The 19,455-nt window shown below is 44.8% G+C and overlaps 1 protein-coding gene across 2 annotated transcripts in view; it reads left to right on the top strand.

Annotated features, from left to right (window-relative positions):
- Nucleotides 1-19,455, top strand: part of dag1 (dystroglycan 1) — a 60,432-nt gene that overhangs the window by 29,936 nt on the left and 11,041 nt on the right. For both annotated transcript variants that reach the window (XM_029692879.1, XM_029692880.1), the window contains exon 2: nt 12,473-13,141. In XM_029692879.1, the coding sequence (XP_029548739.1) occupies nt 12,767-13,141 (375 nt within the window). In that variant the 5' untranslated portion in view covers nt 12,473-12,766. The remainder of the gene's footprint in view (nt 1-12,472; nt 13,142-19,455) is intronic.

Below are 19,455 nucleotides of genomic sequence, written 5' to 3'. Positions count from 1 at the left end.
TTATTACATGTTATATGTGATCATGGCCAGTGACGGTGTCTTGTGAAAGACTCTTGTATGGCCTTGTGTCAATTGACAACGGTTGAGTCAGTAGTTCTCAATTCTCTCCTGATTCAACTTGTTAACAAACACAATATTAAAACCTAGGGAATTTTAACTATATATTATGGCTATTAAACCAGAATAAAAAAAAACTGTATGGTTCTAAAAAGAACCTTTGCGATTGAGAAAGGGTCTTTTGTAGAACTATTCTCCATGAAGGTACACTATAAAGAACCATAAAAAGGGTTCTATATAGCCCCAAAAAGGGTTGTAACCATAGTGGAACCTATGTAGAACCTTTTTTTAATGGTTCTTTATAGAACCCTAGGAAACGGTTCTTTATAGAACCATGCAGGTTCCATTTAGAACCTTAGGATCATGGTTCTTTATGCAGTGCATTCTGAAAGTATTCCGACCCCTTGACTTTTTCCACATTTTGTTACGTTACAGCCTTATTCTAAAATGTATATTTAAAAATGTTTTCCCTAATCAATCTACACACAATACCCCATAATGATGAAGCGAAAACAGGTTTTTAGAAATGTTTGCTAATTTATTAAATATAAAAAATATAAATACCTTATTTACGTAAGTATTCAGACCCTTTTCTATGATACTCAAAATTGAGCTCAGGTGCATCCTGTTTCCATTGATCATCCTTGAGATGTTTCTACAATTTGATTGGAGTCCACCTGTGGTAAATTAAATTGATTGGACATGATTTGGAAAGGCACACACCTGTCTATATAAGGTCCCACAGTTGACAGTGCATCTCAGAGCAAAAACCAAGCCATGAGGTTGAAGGAATTGTCCAGAGAGCTCCAAGACAGGATTGTGTCGAGGCACAGATCTGAGGAAGGGTACAAAAACATTTCTGAAGCATTGAAGGTCCCCATGCCCACAGTGGCCTCCATCATGTTTCAATGGAAGAAGTTTGGAACCACCAAGACTCTTCCTAGAGCTGGCCGCCCGGCCAAACTAAGCAATCGCAGGAGAAGGGCCTTGGTCAGGGAGGTGACCAAGAACCCGATGGTCACTCTGACAGCTCCAGAGTTCCTCTGTGGAGATGGGAGAACCTTCCAGAAGGACAACCATCTCTGCAGCACTCCACCAATCAGGCCTTTATGGTAGAGTGGCAAGACGGAAGCCACTCCTCAGTAAAAGGCACATGACAGCCCGCTTGGAGTTTTCCAAAAGGCACCTAAAGGCTCTCAGACCATGAGAAACAAGATTCTCTTGTCTGATAAAACCAAGATTTAACTCTTTGGCCAGAATGCCAAGCGTCACGTCTGTAGAAAGCCTGGCACCATCCCTACAGTGAAGCATGGTGGTGGCAGCATCATGCTGTGGGGATGTTTTTCAGCGGCAGGGACTGGGAGACTTGTCAGGATCAAGGGAAAGATGCCCAGAGCAAAGTACAGAGAGATCCTTGATGAAAACCTGCTCCAGAGTGCTCAGAACCTCAGACAGGACGACACCAAGCACACAGCCAAGACAATGCAGGAGTGGCTTTGGGACAAGTCTCTGAATGTCCTCCAGTGGCCCAGCTGGAGCCCGGACTTGAAACCGATTCAACATCTATGGAGAGACCTGAAAATAGCTGTGCAGCAACGCTCCCCATTCAACCTGACAGAGCTTGAGAGGATCTGCAGAGAAGAATGGGAGAAACTCCCCAAATACAGGTTGGACAAGCTTCTAGCATCATAATCAAGAAGACGCAAGGCTGTAATCGCTGCCAAAGGTGCTTCAACAAAGTACAAAGGGTCTGAATACTTATGTAAATGTGATATTTGTCAAAAAAATTATGTTTTTACTTTGTAACTATGGGTATTGTGTGTAGATTGATGAGGGAAAAAACACATTTTAGAATAAGGCTGCAACGTAATAAAATGTGGAAAAAGTTAAGAGGTCTGAATGCTTTCTGAATGCACTGTAGAACCTTCAAAAAACGGTTCCATATAGGCTAGTACCAAAAGGGTTCTGCTATTGTTAAATTCCAAAGAATGCTTGTTTGGCACTGTGTCGAACCATTTGTTTTTTGGTGTGTAGGATGTGCATACATATATGTGCATACATCTAGCCTGAGCTAGTTGTCAAAGTTAAACACAGTAAAAACCCTAACGTTGCTCTTGCTTGCTGTACATATACATTAGGCTAGCCCTGTGTGCTCCTGTTTGATCGAAGTTAGATAGAATCCCCAACGCTGCTCACGGCTGCTTTTTCTTCATCATAACACCCCCTACATGTTTAAATGAACATTGGCACACAGCCTGCTGTGTAGGATACTCGTATTTGTCTAGTTAGATAAGATACAACCCCGCCAGCCCTGCATGTGTTCTCCTATTTATCTAGTATGTGTACCCCTCGACTATGCTCCTGGCTCTTCTTCCTGTATCACAACCAATGTCTTCCGCTCTCTGTGCAGGAGTCTGTGTGTCAGTCCTATGCTCTGCTCCTAGCTGTGTGTGTCAGTCTGTGTAACAGTATCTCTTCATGTTTAAAGTTAAGATCTGCATAGCCTGTGTCCTCCTATTTGTCTAGTGCAACCCTGCCTTTGGCTCCCAGGTCCTACTCTGCTCTGAGCAGGACTCTTATATGTCAGGCTGTGTAACAGTATCTCCACTACGTGCCCAGGAGAGGCCCATCTCAGGGGGAACTAGACATAAAGTATTCTAATTTCTGCTAAATGTAATTATACCTTGCCATTCCGAGGGCTTTATTCAGCTAAATGTAATTATCCACAGCTCCCTTCCCATTCTGAGGGTTTTAACAATCGTTGCATTGTTTCCTCCTTCCATGCCTGGTTTTGTTCCTTCTATTGTCTTCTCCTGCAGTGTTGCAGTGTTATAATTCCAGAGATATGAAGAGGAGAGTGATCATCAGCAGAGAGAGAAACACATGCTACTTCACAGCCGCCCCACGAGTCCTATAATTGTGGCAGAGAGAGTAGTGAAAAAGCTGACTGCTAGTTTTAGTCCAGCTTTAATCAAAGCGGACACGTGTTTGGCTGTGTTCGCAGTACACCAACTCTATTCCCAAGACTGTTTCCCACACTTCATTTTTCTTTGCCTCAAATTAAAGCCTCATTTGAGTGTCTTAAAGTGAAAGGCCTGGGTAGACTCTTTCATATCGATGGCCTAAACCACCAATGGAGACTCATCGAGGGCCTATGAGAAGTAGAACAAAACGTGAAGTTATGACCTCAGCATGTTGGACTGTTTGATCCAGCATTAAAACATGTTTTGATTGTTGGAAACGGTATGTTTCATTCCTGGGTACGCTTTAGTTTTTTTGCCTATATCAATGTTCAAAACCTCATGTATAAGAAATCAAACATGTACTGGACCTACTAGGACCTATATTAAATACCAAAACATGTACTGGACCTACTAGGACCTATATTAAATACCAAAACATGTACTGGACCTACTAGGACCTATATTAAATACCAAAACATGTACTGGACCTACTAGGACCTATATTAAATACCAAAACATGTACTGGACCTACTAGGACCTATATTAAATACCAAAACATGTACTAGACCTACTAGGACCTATATTAAATACCAAAACATGTACTGGACCTACTAGGACCTATATTAAATACCAAAACATGTACTGGCCCTACTAGGACCTATATTAAATACCAAAACATGTTTGGATATTTTGATCAAATAAAGAAAATGTGTTTTCACTGTTGGGAGGAAACTGCTTGTTTTATTTCCATCTCCAAAGGCTATTGTTTAGATTTGATAGCCCTGTCATATTACATTAGCCCAATAATAAAGTGTTTTAAACAAGCTCGGAGGGGAACGGTGTGGGTTTACAAAACAGTAACACAACCCCTGCTCTTCTCTAAGACAATCATTTAATACATGTCCACTGCTAGTCTTCAGTAACACAATCTGTCTGAACTTCAGGCTCTGAATCAAAAGCTTCCTATTAAATCTGGAGGTCAAGATGGCTGTCACATCTAATTTCATCTGGAGGTCAAGATGGCTGTCACATCCCATTTCATCTGGAGGTCAAGATGGCTGTCACATTTTATTTAATCTGGAGGTTAAAATGGCTGTCACATCCTATTTAATCTGGAGGTTAAGATGGCTGTCACATCCTATTTAATCTATAGGTTAAAATGGCTGTCACATCCTATTTAATCTGGAGGTCAAGATGGCTGTCACATCCTATTAAATCTGGAGGTTAAAATGGCTGTCACATCCTATTTAATCTGGAGGTTAAAATGGCTGTCACATCCTATTTAATCTGGAGGTTAAGATGGCTGTCACATCCTATTTAATCTATAGGTTAAAATGGCTGTCACATCCTATTTAATCTGGAGGTCAAGATGGCTGTCACATCCTATTAAATCTGGAGGTTAAAATGGCTGTCACATCCTATTAAATCTGGAGGTTAAGATGGCTGTCACATCCTATTTAATCTGGAGGTTAAAATGGCTGTCACATCCTATTAAATCTGGAGGTCAAGATGGCTGTCACATCCTATTTAATCTGGAGGTTAAGATGGCTGTCACATCCCATTTCATCTGGAGGTTAAGATGGCTGTCACATCCCATTTCATCTGGAGGTCAAGATGGCTGTCACATCCCATTTCAACTGGAGGTTAAGATGGCTGTCACACCCACATCTCAGAGATGAGGGGACCGGGGTATTGACACAGGGACCTGTAGTAACCTGTTTTCAGTCCAGAAGAGATGAGGGGACCGGGGTATTGACACAGGGACCTGTAGTAACCTCAGGTTATTTACAGGGCAGGTTCTTGAATCTCTTATATCAAAGCAGTAATTTTAGAAGGAGAAAACATATTTTCATTTCCCCTGTCTTCATGTTTTCACTCAGGAGGAATGATGGGACCGGGGTATTGATGCAGGGACCTAGGTATGTACAGGTCAGGTTGAATAAGGGCCTGCTTGTTTACAGACCAGAGCAGGTTGAAGGTTGAATCTCCCATATCAAAGCCATGACTACAAGAAGAAAAATAACACTTTATTGATCCATTTTCTGAACAGTCTCGGTAATGTCTTCTGCTTTTTAACCCCCCAAGACACAAAAACACCCCCCCAACAGGTTGGAATCACAGTTTAGTGAGATGAGCAGCAGTTCCCACCAGATTCTGTTGTTCCAACAGTTATGTTGTTCCTATAGCCTAGTTCCGTCGGTTCTACAGTTCCGCAGTTCTACAGTTCCGCCACCAACTGTGTTAATTTATTGTGTTTGTGTTCCAAGATTCGCTGCCTGGTCCAACCTCTCCCATTTCCTCCTTCATAATTCACAGACTCATTGGAGTGCTGCTAAGAATAGCTTGTTATTAAGTTTCTTGGCATGGAGATACACACCACATTATGGTGCACACATATGGTGGAAGGATGCTCTCCTCCTACACCCTCTTACAGTTTGCTCCGTAGAACTAGAATGATGCTCTCCTACACCCTCCTACAGTTTGCTCCGTAGAACTAGAATGATGCTCTCCTACACCCTCTTACAGTTTGCTCCGTAGAACTAGAATGATGCTCTCCTCCTACAGTATGCTCCGTAGAACTAGATTGATGCTGTCCTCCTACAGTATGCTCTGTAGAACTAGAATGATGCTGTCCTCCTACAGTATGCTCTGTAGAACTAGAATGATGCTGTCCTCCTACAGTTTGCTCCGTAGAACTAGAATGATGCTGTCCTCCTACAGTTTGCTCCGTAGAACTAGATTGATGCTGTCCTCCTACAGTTTGCTCCGTAGAACTAGAATGATGCTGTCCTCCTACAGTATGCTCCGTAGAACTAGATTGATGCTGTCCTCCTACAGTTTGCTCCGTAGAACTAGAATGATGCTGTCCTCCTACAGTATGCTCTGTAGAACTAGAATGATGCTCTCCTACACCCTCTTACAGTTTTCTCCATAGAACTAGAATGATGCTGTCCTCCTACAGTTTGCTCCGTAAAACTAGAATGATGCTCTCCTACACCCTCTTACAGTTTGCTCCGTAGAACTAGAATGATGCTCTCCTACACCCTCTTACAGTTTGCTCCGTAGAACTAGAATGATGCTCTCCTACACCCTCTTACAGTTTGCTCCGTAGAACTAGAATGATGCTCTCCTACACCCTCCTACAGTTTGCTCCGTAGAACTAGAATGATGCTCTCCTACACCCTCTTACAGTTTGCTCCGTAGAACTAGAATGATGCTCTCCTCCTACAGTATGCTCCGTAAAACTAGAATGATGCTCTCCTACACCCTCTTACAGTTTGCTCCGTAGAACTAGAATGATGCTGTCCTCCTACAGTATGCTCCGTAGAACTAGAATGATTCTGTCCTCCTACAGTATGCTCCGTAGAACTAGAAGGATAATTTAGCCTTCCCTGTTTGTTGTGTTCTAAAACCATGTCAGTTGTCCTGTAGAGTTAAGAGCTGATTTCCCTGCCACAGATTCAGTTTGGGCCTAGTTCTGTACTCAAATCAATTTTAGATGGAGACTCCCCATTGAGCATGCTTTTTAGTCCAGGAGTAGCCTCAATCGGGATCTGGGAAACTAACCCTACATTTTGGTTAATCTCCCTTGAGGAGATTGTCTGAGTGTTTTTGTGGCGTGACGCTTCACTGGCCCTGTCACCAGTCTGCACAGCCCTCCCAGTCTTCCACATTCTCTCTCTGTGGTCCTGTTTTAGTCAGCCTCAGTCCTTATCCTCTGGCTCCTCTCTTCTCTCCCTAGTCTGCCTCCCTTCCTCCCAGTCCTCATCCTCTGGCTCCTCTCTTCTCTCCCTAGTCTGCCTCCCTTCCTATCAGTCCTTATCCTCTGGCTCCTCTCTTCTCTCCCTAGTCTGCCTCCCTTCCTCCCAGTCCTTATCCTCTGGCTCCTCTCTTCTCTCCCTAGTCAGCCTCCCTTCCTCCCAGTCCTTATCCTCTGGCTCCACTCTTCTCTCCCTAGTCTGCCTGCCTGCCTGACACCATTAATTGCAGAGGTATCAGCTGTGTCTGGGTCTAGTGTTAATAGCAGAGGTATCAGCTGTCTGGGTCTAGTGGGGGACGTTGAAGGGCAAGTGTGTCGACCAGGCCCTTACAGGACAGGAGAGACCTTTCCCATTGGCTAGTAGAGGATTTCCACCAATGATATGATAGCTGCAGTCAGATATTCTCCAGTCAGACTGTCAGTAAATCTGCTGAGATTAGCATGGTAGCTACATAAACAGATACCCTGGGTAGTTTATGACATCCCATGGCGATGGGTCACGGGGTGGCTTGCCAAAATAGGCCTGTGGTGTCATCTCCTCCTCCTCTGGGACCACTAGGGGTCCAGACCACCAGCCTGATATCCATAGAAACAGCCTAGACTATGTAGAGAAGTCATGTTAGGTTTAATGATGGAGATGGAGTCTATTCATGTTAGGTTTAATGATGGAGATGGAGTCTGTTCATGTTAGGTTTAATGATGGAGATGGAGTCCCAACTTCATACCATTCACAGTAACAGTTTGATTAGTGTTATGGGAAGTAGGCTGATAGTTGTCTATGGATTTTGGATAGAGGATCCAGAACACAGCTGGATGGATCTGCACCACAAGTGGCATGGGATGTGGGCTTATCTTAACTAAAACATTTGTCACTATTGAAGTTTGAAAATTATCTGACAAACTTTGGTTTTAGGATAAAACTGTCCCTTTAAGGGTTCTGTTTTTCACTAGGCTGCAGCAACTCTGCATTGAAATACTGCATTATGCCACCAACTGAGGACGGCTTGGCTCTGTCCTGTTTTATTCGGTTTTACACACAAATTCATTCAAGCAATGAAGATGGGTGTTAATCTAGGATAGAGGAGATGTGAAGTCTGAAGTAACCTGAGAAAAGGAATTTAGAGCAGGAGTTACAGTACTTTAATCTCATCAACTCCACCAAAGACTGTGTTTTATTTTGTTGCCTCCTTATTATACTGTAATATAGGCTGGACCAAGGCTGTGTTTATACTGTTATATAGGCTGGACCAAGGCTGTGTTCATACTGTTATATAGGCTGGACCAAGGCTGTGTTCATACTGTTATATAGGCTGGACCAAGGCTGTGTTCATACTGTTATATAGGCTGGACCAAGGCTGTGTTTACACTGTTATATAGGCTGGACCAAGGCTGTGTTCATACTGTTATATAGGCTGGACCAAGGCTGTGTTCATACTGTTATATCGGCTGGACCAAGGCTGTGTTGATGCTGTTATATAGGCTGGACCAAGGCTGTGTTTACACTGTTATATAGGCTGGACCAAGGCTGTGTTCATACTGTTATATAGGCTGGACCGAGGCTGTGTTCATACTGTTGTATAGGCTGGACCGAGGCTGTGTTCATACTGTTGTATAGGCTGGACCAAGGCTATGTTCATACTGTTATATAGGCTGGACCAAGGCTGTGTTCATACTGTTATATAGGCTGGACCAAGGCTGTGTTCATACTGTTATATAGGCTGGACCAAGGCTGTGTTGATGCTGTTATATAGGCTGGACCAAGGCTGTGTTTACACTGTTATATAGGCTGGACCAAGGCTGTGTTCATACTGTTATATAGGCTGGACCGAGGCTGTGTTCATACTGTTGTATAGGCTGGACCGAGGCTGTGTTCATACTGTTGTATAGGCTGGACCGAGGCTGTGTTCATACTGTTATATAGGCTGGACCAAGGCTGTGTTCATACTGTTATATAGGCTGGACCGAGGCTGTGTTTATACTGTTATATAGGCTGGACCAAGGCTGTGTTGATACTGTTATATAGGCTGGACCAAGGCTGTGTTTATACTGTTATATAGGCTGGACCGAGGCTGTGTTTATACTGTTGTATAGGCTGGACCAAGGCTGTGTTCATACTGTTATATAGGCTGGACCAAGGCTGTGTTTATACTGTTATATAGGCTGGACCAAGGCTGTGTTTATACTGTTATATAGGCTGGACCAAGGCTGTGTTCATACTGTTGTATAGGCTGGACCAAGGCTGTGTTCATACTGTTAAATAGGCTGGACCAAGGCTGTGTTCATACTGTTGTATAGGCTGGACCAAGGCTGTGTTTATACTGTTATATAGGCTGGACCAAGGCTGTGTTGATACTGTTATATAGGCTGGACCAAGGCTGTGTTCATACTGTTATATAGGCTGGACCAAGGCTGTGTTCATACTGTTGTATCGGCTGGACCAAGGCTGTGTTCATACTGTTATATCGGCTGGACCAAGGCTGTGTTCATACTGTTATATCGGCTGGACCAAGGCCCTCTATATGATGATCGTGTTGGGGTAACACTGTTGATAACCCTCTAGGATCTCTGTATGGAGCGGAAACCTATACAAAGGATGGCAGGAAGATTAGCCCTGATTAACAAATTTAAATCAACAAACTTAAGTGAAGCAGGAAGCCCTTTCAATCACAGGTCATAGACATGATGACCAATGCATTACAGTCCAGACCCACTAAATGCCCCTGCACAGGCCAGCGCTACAATATAACTAACTGTTTCCAGCTCAGGCTCAGGCTCAGGACGTGTACCTTAATGTAACTAGGCATTTCATTTCAGAAAAAAAAATTGTATTTACAATGACAGCTTAGTGGGGAAACAGTGGATAAATTGCCTTGTTCAGGGGCAGAACGACAGATTTTTACTTTGTCAGCTCAGGGATTTGATCCAGCAGATCAATGCTCTAACCACTAGGCTACCTGCCGCCCAAAGGGAATACAGTTACCATTTCGGATGCAGCCTTTGAAACATTTTGAACGTTTTGGGGAGGAGGGTGATCATCGATGCCTCTCTGACGGACTGACTGGGTCTTTTCTTGCCGATCTTAGACGACACGGTCTCAGGATGTCTCCTTGTGCCTCGGTGACGGGTCGGCTGATCAAGAGAGGAGTGCAGTGATGTGATGACGGACCTTTTACCCTCTGAATAGCCCTCCTCACTTCTCCGAGTGCTGCCATTTGAGCCATTTGCGTCCCAAATGGCTCACTCTATAGTGCACTACTTCTAACTAGAGCCCTACTTCCCTATAGGGCCCTTGTCAAAAGTAGTGCACTATACGGGAGTAGAGTGGGATTTGGGATGCGAATTTGAAGTCTCTGTTCCATCAGGCTGAATACTGGATGGACTTTCTGAATGAGGAGAAATGGTTTGTACCTTCATGACCACTGTAGCCTGCTTGTCAGTCAACAATGACAGGTGATAAGGGTCAGCCAGGGGATTCTGATTGTGGAATGCTGTATAGTTCCAACTTCAAAGCATATGTTCTACCTCAATAATGGGGGGCAAAAGTTTTCACTGCAGCCATCTTGTATTTTTCAGCGACAGAAGAGGCTACTTCTTTTTGGTTGTTTTCTTTGATAATAGGTATTATTATTCATTAGTAGTATTTATCACTTTCTGCCCAAAATAAATTAAAATGTGTGCTGGTGTTTTCTTGAGGTCTGCACTGTTTTTGACCTGATGTAAAATGTAATATTTGCAGTCCGTTGATTAGCTTAGAAAACGTGTCTACATGCAGTAAACTGGTGAATATGAAACAACATGGTGTTCTAGTGTTGTTTAGAAAGGACTCCAATTAGGTTTAGCCTGAATCACTGTCTCCTCTCCTCTGGGGAGTGATCAACCCCCTAGAGCATCTGTCCCTGTCTCTAACCTCTCTCCTTTCTCCTCTCCTATTGTTCCCTCTCTCCTCTCCACCTTTTTTCTCCTTTCCTTCTCTGCCTCTCCCTCCCTCTCCACCTCATCCCTCCCTCCCTCCCTACCCCTCTCCCACCCTCCCCTCTCACTTCCTCTTCGTCAGATATCTGCCCTGCTAGAGTTTCCCCGGTCAACAGTAAGTGCTGTTATTGTGAAGTGGAAACGTTTAGGAGCAATAAGGCTCAGCCACGAAGTGGTAGGCCACACAAGCTCACCGAATGGAACCACCAAGTGCTGAAGCGAAGTGATTGCACGCTGCGTTATTTCGCCTAACAGCTATGGGAGTTTATCAATGTTTGATTTGTTTTCAAATTCTCTGTGGAATCTGAGGGAAATATGTGTCTCTAATATGGTCATACATTAGGCAGGAGGTTAGGAAGTGCAGCTCAGTTTCCACCTCATTTTGTGGGCAGTGTGCACATAGCCTGTCTTCTCTTGAGAGCCAGGTCTGCCTTTGGCGGCCTTTCTCAATAGCAAGGCTATGCTCACTGAGTCTGTACATAGTCAAAGCTTTCCTAAAGTTTTGGTCAGTCACAGTGGTCAGGTGCCACTGTGTACTCTCTGTTTAGGGCCAAATAGCATTCTAGTTTGCTCTGTTTTTTTGTTAATTCTTTCCAATGTGTCAAATAATTATCTTTTTGTTTTCTCATGATTTGGTTGGGTCTAATTGTGTTGCTGTCCTGGAGCTCAGTGGGGTCTGTTTGTGTTTGTGAACAGAGCCCCCAGAACCAGCTTGCTTAGGGGACTCTTCTCCAGGTTTCTCTCTCTGTCTCTCTCTCTCTCTCCCCCTTTCCAGGGAAATCAGTAACTGTATTATATACAGATGTGCAGCTGCCTCTCCTCCCCTACACACAGACACACACACCCTCTAGCCTTCTTTACACAGCCTCTCCTCCTCTCTGTAGCTCTTTCTCTCTGTCTCTCTTCTGCCATGAAAGACCTGTATGAATAACAACTGTGAGTTCAGCTTACCAGCTGGGTCCCAGACAATGGAGGATGCATGCATTCATCTCGGCACTCCCAAGAAAGGCTCCAGTTCAGCTGGGCTAGTATTGTGGCCTGACCCCGTCTCACTAGTCAGTCGGAGGGAGGCAGGGCCCCGGGCCTTGCTGCCTTAGGAGTGGTTGCTCCCTGCAGAGTGGATGATAAGGCTGTTCTGGCAGTTACGGTTTGGGGAATTCAAAGAGAGAAAGGGGGAGAGAGAGATGGTGAGGAAAAAGAGTACGAGATTGATAGATAGATAGATAGATAGATAGATAGATAGATAGATAGATAGATAGATAGATAGATAGATAGATAGATAGATAGATAGATAGATAGATAGATAGATAGATAGATAGAGAGGGGGAGAGCGAGACCAAGATTGGGGGGTAGAGAGAGTGAGAGAGTGGAATGCTTTTTTGTGTCCTCATCCTCCCCTCTTACCCTCTTCTCTTCCTCTCCTCCTCCTCTCCCCTCTTCCCCTCCTCCTTGAGTTGAAAGTCGTTTCTTTCCATTTGAATGTTAATGTGATTATGTTGTTACACACCTGTGCACTGACGATACAGAAGCTTGCACATCGTTGCCTGGAATGTTATTGACATTGAGATTTGTGTAGACTAAAGAGAGTTAACCTAACTTGAGAGAGAGAATTACGACGTTTTTAAGTTGATGATTCTAAATATTGAACAGTCGAGCAGTTTTAAGAAAGCTGGTATTTAAAGCATGTCCTAATGAATCCCTGTTTCTTCTCTTTCTACAGGTCTCAAAGGCTGACTTGACAATGGGATCTACAAACTACTGAAGTGGCTCTGACAAAAGAACAGGGGAAACAGGAGGAAAGTAGAGGAGAAAAGAAAAGGAGAAAAACACTATACAAAAGGAGAGGGGACTCTCAGAGAGAGAGAGAGAGAGACCCTATTGAAAAGAAAAGCAGAGGTTGGCTCGGGGAAGATCAGCTTTGTCCATCGGTGTGGGGTTGGGGGTGCATGCTTGTCCTCTCCAGTGGGCTTCCTCCTTTGTGAGAGAGAGAGAGAGAGTTAACAAAAGACAAAGAATGTGCAATAAACAGAGAGGTGAATGTCGACCGGCGGAGGAGGCTGGAGCGAGGATGCCTGGTCTGGGGAGGAGAACCAGTGTGGTACTGCTACTGACTCTCCTGGTAACCATGGTCCAGGGACAGGTGGAGGTAATGGGGGACATGCTGCTGGATGGACCCGGGGAGCTGGAGGCCTCCATGCACTCCTCCATACTCTCAGACTTCCAGGAGGTGGAGGCAGCTGTGGAGGCCTTGGAGCCGGTGGCGGCTCCAGTCTATCAGGCTGAAGTAGGAGCAGGGGAAGAGTCAGGATTCCCTGACTCGTCTGCTGTGGTGGGCCGGCTGTTTCAGATGAAGGTCTCGGTGAAGACGGACTACATCAACAACACTAAGGTGAGCAGAGCGTGTGTGTGTGTGTGTGTGTGTGTGTGTGTGTGTGTGTGTGTGTGTGTGTGTGTGTGTGTGTGTGTGTGTGTGTGTGTGTGTGTGTGTGGTGGGGTAGGGGCCTGTTCAATTCTAAAATGTAATTCTATGCCATTTTTGCCCATTTTGAACATGTGAGAAACATTCCTGTAGTAAGGACATAGCTTGTAGGCACTAACTAGGTAACTATTTATCTGTCCATGTCTTTCCACGAGGGCCACAGCCACCCACACAGACACTGGTCCCAGCCACGGAAACTGGTCTAAACCGGTCGGGGGTTTGATTGTGAAACATGCCAACTGTTTGAAATGCATGAACCCAGCACTTATTCCAGCATTGTGTTGACTAGTCCCATGATAGTTATCTGAGTCTCCCAGGCTGTGGGTGTAGTCTTATGTCCACAGGATCCTTTCTGCCCTGTCAAACGCATGTTAAAGGCCCTAGTCCCAAACACCAAACCTTGAGCTCTTTGTGCATATGGGAAAATCGACCCTGACAGCTGGGCTAAAAGAATGTTAACACTAAGCACTTTTTGAAGAGAAGAGACACACACACACACACACACACACACACACAGGGCGGGGTACAGCCGTTCATTTCCTCCACAATATTTACTCTAGAAAGTGATTATTTCTCACATCAAGTAGATGTCAGATCTAGGTTATGCTTGGTCTAATGGTAGTCTAATGCTGTAGAGTAAAGCCAACGTCATGCAGATGTCAGATCTAGGTTATGGTTGGTCTAATGGTAGTCTAATGCTGTAGAGTAAATCCAACGTCAAGCAGATGTCAGATCTAGGTTGTGGTTGGTCTAATGGTAGTCTAATGCTGTAGAGTAAATCCAACGTCAAGCATATGTCAGATCTAGGTTATGGTTGGTCTAATGGTAGTCTAATGCTGTAGAGTAAATCCAACATCAAGCATATGTCAGATCTAGGTTATGGTTGGTCTAATGGTAGTCTAATGCTGTAGAGTAAATCCAACGTCAAGCAGATGTCAGATCTAGGTTGTGGTTGGTCTAATGGTAGTCTAATGCTGTAGAGTAAATCCAACGTTAAGCAGATGTCAGATCTAGGTTGTGGTTGGTCTAATGGTAGTCTAAGGCTGTAGAGTAAATCCAACATCAAGCATATGTCAGATCTAGGTTGTGGTTGGTCTAATGGTAGTCTAATGCTGTAGAGTAAAGCCAACGTCATGCAGATGTCAGATCTAGTTTATGGTTGGTCTAATGCTGTAGTGTAAAGCCAACGTCAAGCAGATGTCAGATCTAGGTTGTGGTTGGTCTAATGGTAGTCTAATTATTTTTAGGGTGTCAAATCAAAGATGCAATACAGTGTTTGTATACACATTCTTGCTTGCGTGTGATAAACACAAGTATTTGATTTAAACATGTCATATCTACACTGAGTATACAAAACATTAAGAACACCTGCTCTTTCCATGACATAGACTGACCAGGTCAATCCAGGTGAAGGCTATGATCCCTCAGTGTAGATGAAGGGGAGGAGACAGGTTAAAGAAGGATTTTTTATCCATGAGACAGTTCAGATATGGATTCTATAGAAGTCTAGATGATTCTAAGAACATGTAGGCTCTATAGAACTCTAGATGATTCTAAGAACATGTAGGCTCTATAAAAGTCTCTAGATGATTCTAAGAACATGTAGGCTCTATAGAAGTCTAGATGATTCAAAGGACATGTAGGCTCTATAGAAGTCTCTAAATGATTCTAAGAACATGTTGTCACGTCCTGACCATGGAAAGCTCTTATTTTCTATGTTAGAGTAGGTCAGGGCGTGACTGGGGGTTTAGCTAGTCTAGTTTATTATTTCTATGTGGGGTTCTATGTTTGTTTTACTATGTTGGTGATTGTGTATGATTCCCAATTAGAGGCAGCTGGTAATCATTGTCTCTAATTGGGGATCATACTTAAGTAGCTTGTTGTTCGCTTGTGGGTTGTGGGATATTGTTTATGTGTAGTTGTTTTGTAGTCACGGTTCGTTTATTCTTTCATTGCTTCGTATTTTTCTAAAGTTTCACTTTCTAATAAATTATGTGGAAAGCTACTTACGCTGTGCTTTGGTCCGATCATTTCAACGAACGAGACAGAATATCCCACCATACCAGGACCAAGCAGCGTGACCAGGTGAAGGAGTCCTGGACTTGGGAGGAAAGCCAGGAGTGGAGGACATCCTGGACGTGGGAGGAAATAATGGCAGGAGACAAAAGCCTGCCATGGAAGCAGCGAGGGAGGTGAATCTGCGACGCCGGGGTTCGCGACCATGAAGACAGCCCGAAAGACAGCCCCCAATTTTTTTTGGGGGGGGCACACGGGTTGGTCGGCGAAGCCGAGGGGCGAGTTTGAGAGCGAAGAGGAATATTGGGAGAGACTGAGCGAGGAGTATTGTGAGATAGTTGAGGGGGGTGATGAGAGAGAGCTGTTGGTTTGGCGTAGTATGTACGGCATTTTCCCTGAGGAGCATGTTAGCCATCAGATGCCACCTGAGTCAGCTCCCCGTACTCGTCCTGAGAAGTGTGTTAAAGTTCCGGTACAAAGAAGGCCGGCTATACGCACCAGGTCTCCAGTGCGCCTTCACAGCCCAGTACGTCCTGTGCCAACTCTCTGTACTCACCGTGGAGAGCGTGTGACCGGTCAGGCACCATGTTTTGCGGTGATACGCATGGTATCTCCAGTGCGCATTCACAGCCCAGTGCGCCCTGTGCCAGCGCCCCGCACTTGCCGGGCTAAAGTGAGCATCCAGCCAGGACGGGTAGTGCCAGCTTTACGTTCCAGACCTCCAGTGCGCCGCCACAGCCCAATACATCCTGTGCCTGCTCCTCGCACTCTCCTTGAAGTGCGTGTCACCAGTTTGGCGCAACCTGAGCCAGTTCCACGCACAAGGCCTCCAGTGTGCATTCCCAGTCCAGTACGTCCTGTGCCTCCTCCTCGCACTCTTCCTGAAGTGCGTGTCCTCAGTCAGGTGCGTCCTGTGCCTGCTCCCCGCACTCGCCCTGAGGTGCGTGTCACCAGTCTGGGGCCACCTGTCCCGGCTCCACGCACCAGGCCTCCAGTGCGCCTTCACAGTCCAGAGCTTCCGGCGACAGTACACAGTCCAGAGCTTCCGGCGACAGTTCCCAGTCCAGAGCTTCGGGGGACGATCCATAGTCCGGAGCCTCCGGGGACGATCCGTAGTCCAGGGTCTCCGGCGACGGTCTGCAGTCCAGGGTCTCCGGCAACGGTCTGCAGTCCAGGGTCTCCAGCGACGGTCTGCAGTCCAGAGCCTCCAGCAACGGTCTGCAGTCCAGGGTCTCCTGCGACGTTCTGCAGTCCAGGGTCTCCAGCGACGGTCTGCAGTCCAGAGTCTCCAGCGACGGTCGGCAGTCCAAAGCCTCTACCGATGCTGGTGAATTCGCGGGATGAGTGGGTTCTTCGTCCTGCACCAGAGCCGCCACCTAGACACCCCCCCCCCATGACTCTCCCTTTTTTGTTTCAGGTTTTGCGGTCGGAGTACGCACCTTTGGGGGGGGGGGGGTACTGTCACGTCCTGACCATGGAAAGCTCTTATTTTCTATGTTAGAGTAGGTCAGGGTGTGACTGGGGGTTTAGCTAGTCTAGTTTATTATTTCTATGTGGGGTTCTAGGTTTGTTTTTCTATGTTGGTGATTGTGTATGATTCCTAATTAGAGGCAGCTGGTAATCGTTGTCTCTAATTGGGGATCATACTTAAGTAGCTTGTTTTTTACTTGTGGGTTGTGGGATATTGTTTGTGTAGTTGCTTTGTAGTCACGGTTCGTTTATTCTTTATTTCTTTTGTATTTTTCTAAAGTTTCACTTTCTAATAAATTATGTGGGACGCTACTCACGCTGCGCTTTGGTCCGATCATTTCAACGAACGTGACACATGTAGACTCTATAGAATTCTAAATGATTCTAAGGACATGGAGGCTCTATAGAAGTCTAGATGATTCTAAGGACATGTAGGCTCTATAGAAGTCTAGATGATTCTAAGGACATGTAGGCTCTATAGAAGTCTAGATGATTCTAAGGACATGTAGGCTCTATAGAAGTCTCTAGGGAACATCATCGCCACTCTGCTGATCCTCAACACTGGGGCCCCACATGGGTGCGTGCTCAGCCCCCTCCTGTACTCCCTGTTCACCCATGACTGTGTGGCCAAGCATGCCTCCAACTCAATCATCAGGTTTGCAGATGACACCAGTAGTAGGCTTGATTACCAACGATGACTAGACAGCCTACAGGGAGGAGGTGAGGGCTCTGGTAGTGTGGTGCCTGGAAAACAACCTCTCACTCAACGTCAACAAAACAAAGGAGTTGAGATGATCGTGGACAGGAAACAGCAGAGGGTGCACACCCCTATCTACATCGACGGGACCGCTGTGGAGAAGGTGGAAAGCTTCAAGTTCCTTGGCATACACATCATTGACTAACTGAAATGGACCACCCACAGACAGTGTGGTGAAAAAGGCACAACAGAGCTTCTTCAACCTCGGGAGGCTAAAGAAATTTGGCTTGTCACCTAAAAACCGCAAACATTTTTACAGATGCACATTTGAAAGCATGTACAGCAACTGCTCCGCCCACAACCGCAAGTCTCTCCAGAGGGTGGTGCAGTCTGCCCAATGCATAACCGGGGGCAAACTACCCGCCCTCCAGGACAACTACAGCACCGCGATGTCACAGGAATGCCAAAAGATCATCAAGGACATCAACCACCTGAGCCACTGTCTGTTCACCCTGCCATCATCCAGAAGGCGAGGTCAGTACAGGTGCATCAAAGCTGGGACTGAGAGACTGAAAAACAGCTTCTATCTCAAGGCCATCAGACTGTTAACCTGTCTGGGAACGTCCACCCTAGTCAACAGCCAGTGGAATCGCGTCGCGCGAAATACAAAACCCTCATAAATGCTATAACTTCAATGTCTCAAACATATGACTATTTTACACCATTTTATAGATACACCTCTCCTGAATCGAACCACGTTGTCCGATTTCAAAAAGGCTTTACAGCAAAAGCAAAACATTAGATTATGTTAGGAGAGTACCCTGCCAAAAAAAATCACACTGCCATTTTCAAAGCAACTAGATGCATCACAAATACCCAAAACACAGCTAAATGCAGCACTAACCGTTGACAATCTTCATCAGATGACACTCCTAGGACATCATTTTACACAATACATGCATTTTGTGTTCGATAAAGTTCATATTTATATATAAAAACAGCATTTTACATCGGCGCGTGACGTTCAGAAAATATTTTCCCTCAAATGCTTCCGGTGAATCAGCGCTACAATTTACAAAATTACTATTCGAAAACATTGTTAAAATGTAATATTGTCATTCAAAGAATTATAGATTAACATCATGTGAATGCAACCGCATTGCCAGATTTAAAAATAACTTTACTGGGAAATCACACTTTGCAATAAACGACGTGGTATGCTCAGAAAAATGGGCTAGGCGATACATGTTAGCGCCATCTTGGAACCATCTAAAATCCAAAATACTATTGTAAATATTCCCTTACCTTTGATTATCTTCATCAGAAGGCACTTCCAGGAATCCCAGGTCCACAACAAATGTAGTTTTGTTCGAAAAAGTTAATAATTTATGTCCCAATAGTTCCTTCTTGTTAGCGCGTTCCGAAGGCTACTCATAATGTACTGAAGCGCGCGGGACTTGTCGTCACGAATGTGCAAAAAATATATATTTACGTTCGTTCAAACATGTCAAACGTTGTATAACATAAATCTTTAGGGCCTTTTTCAACCAGAGCTTCAATAATATTCAAGGCGGACGATTGCATTGTCTTACTAAACGTTTCGGAACAAAAGGGTTCCCATGGGCGCCCGCGTCATAGTAGTAATGGCCCTCCCCCTGTGACCAACTTCCCAAGCCTCTCTTTAGGTCAGTTTCTACCATAGAAGACTCAAACCACTTTGTAAAGACTGTTGACATCTAGTGGAAGCCTTAGGAAGTGCTAAATGATTAATAAGTCCCTGTGTGTTTCAATGGCAAAGGTTTGAAGTGATTCCACACATCAGATTTCCACTTCCTGTTAGGATTTGTCTCAGGGTTTTGACTGCCATATGAGTTCTGTTGTACTCACAGACACCATTCAAACAGTTTTAGAAACTTTAGAGTGTTTTCTATCTTTCTATGCATATTCTAGTTACTGGGCAGGAGTAGTAACCAGATTAAATCAGGTATGTTTTTTATCCGGCCGTGCAAATACTGCCCCCTATCCCCAACAGGTTACACAG

The sequence above is a fragment of the Salmo trutta genome, chromosome 16 (genome assembly GCF_901001165.1).
Source record: "Salmo trutta chromosome 16, fSalTru1.1, whole genome shotgun sequence".
NCBI lineage: Eukaryota > Metazoa > Chordata > Actinopteri > Salmoniformes > Salmonidae > Salmo > Salmo trutta.
This window is presented reverse-complemented; position numbering and strand designations above follow the sequence as displayed.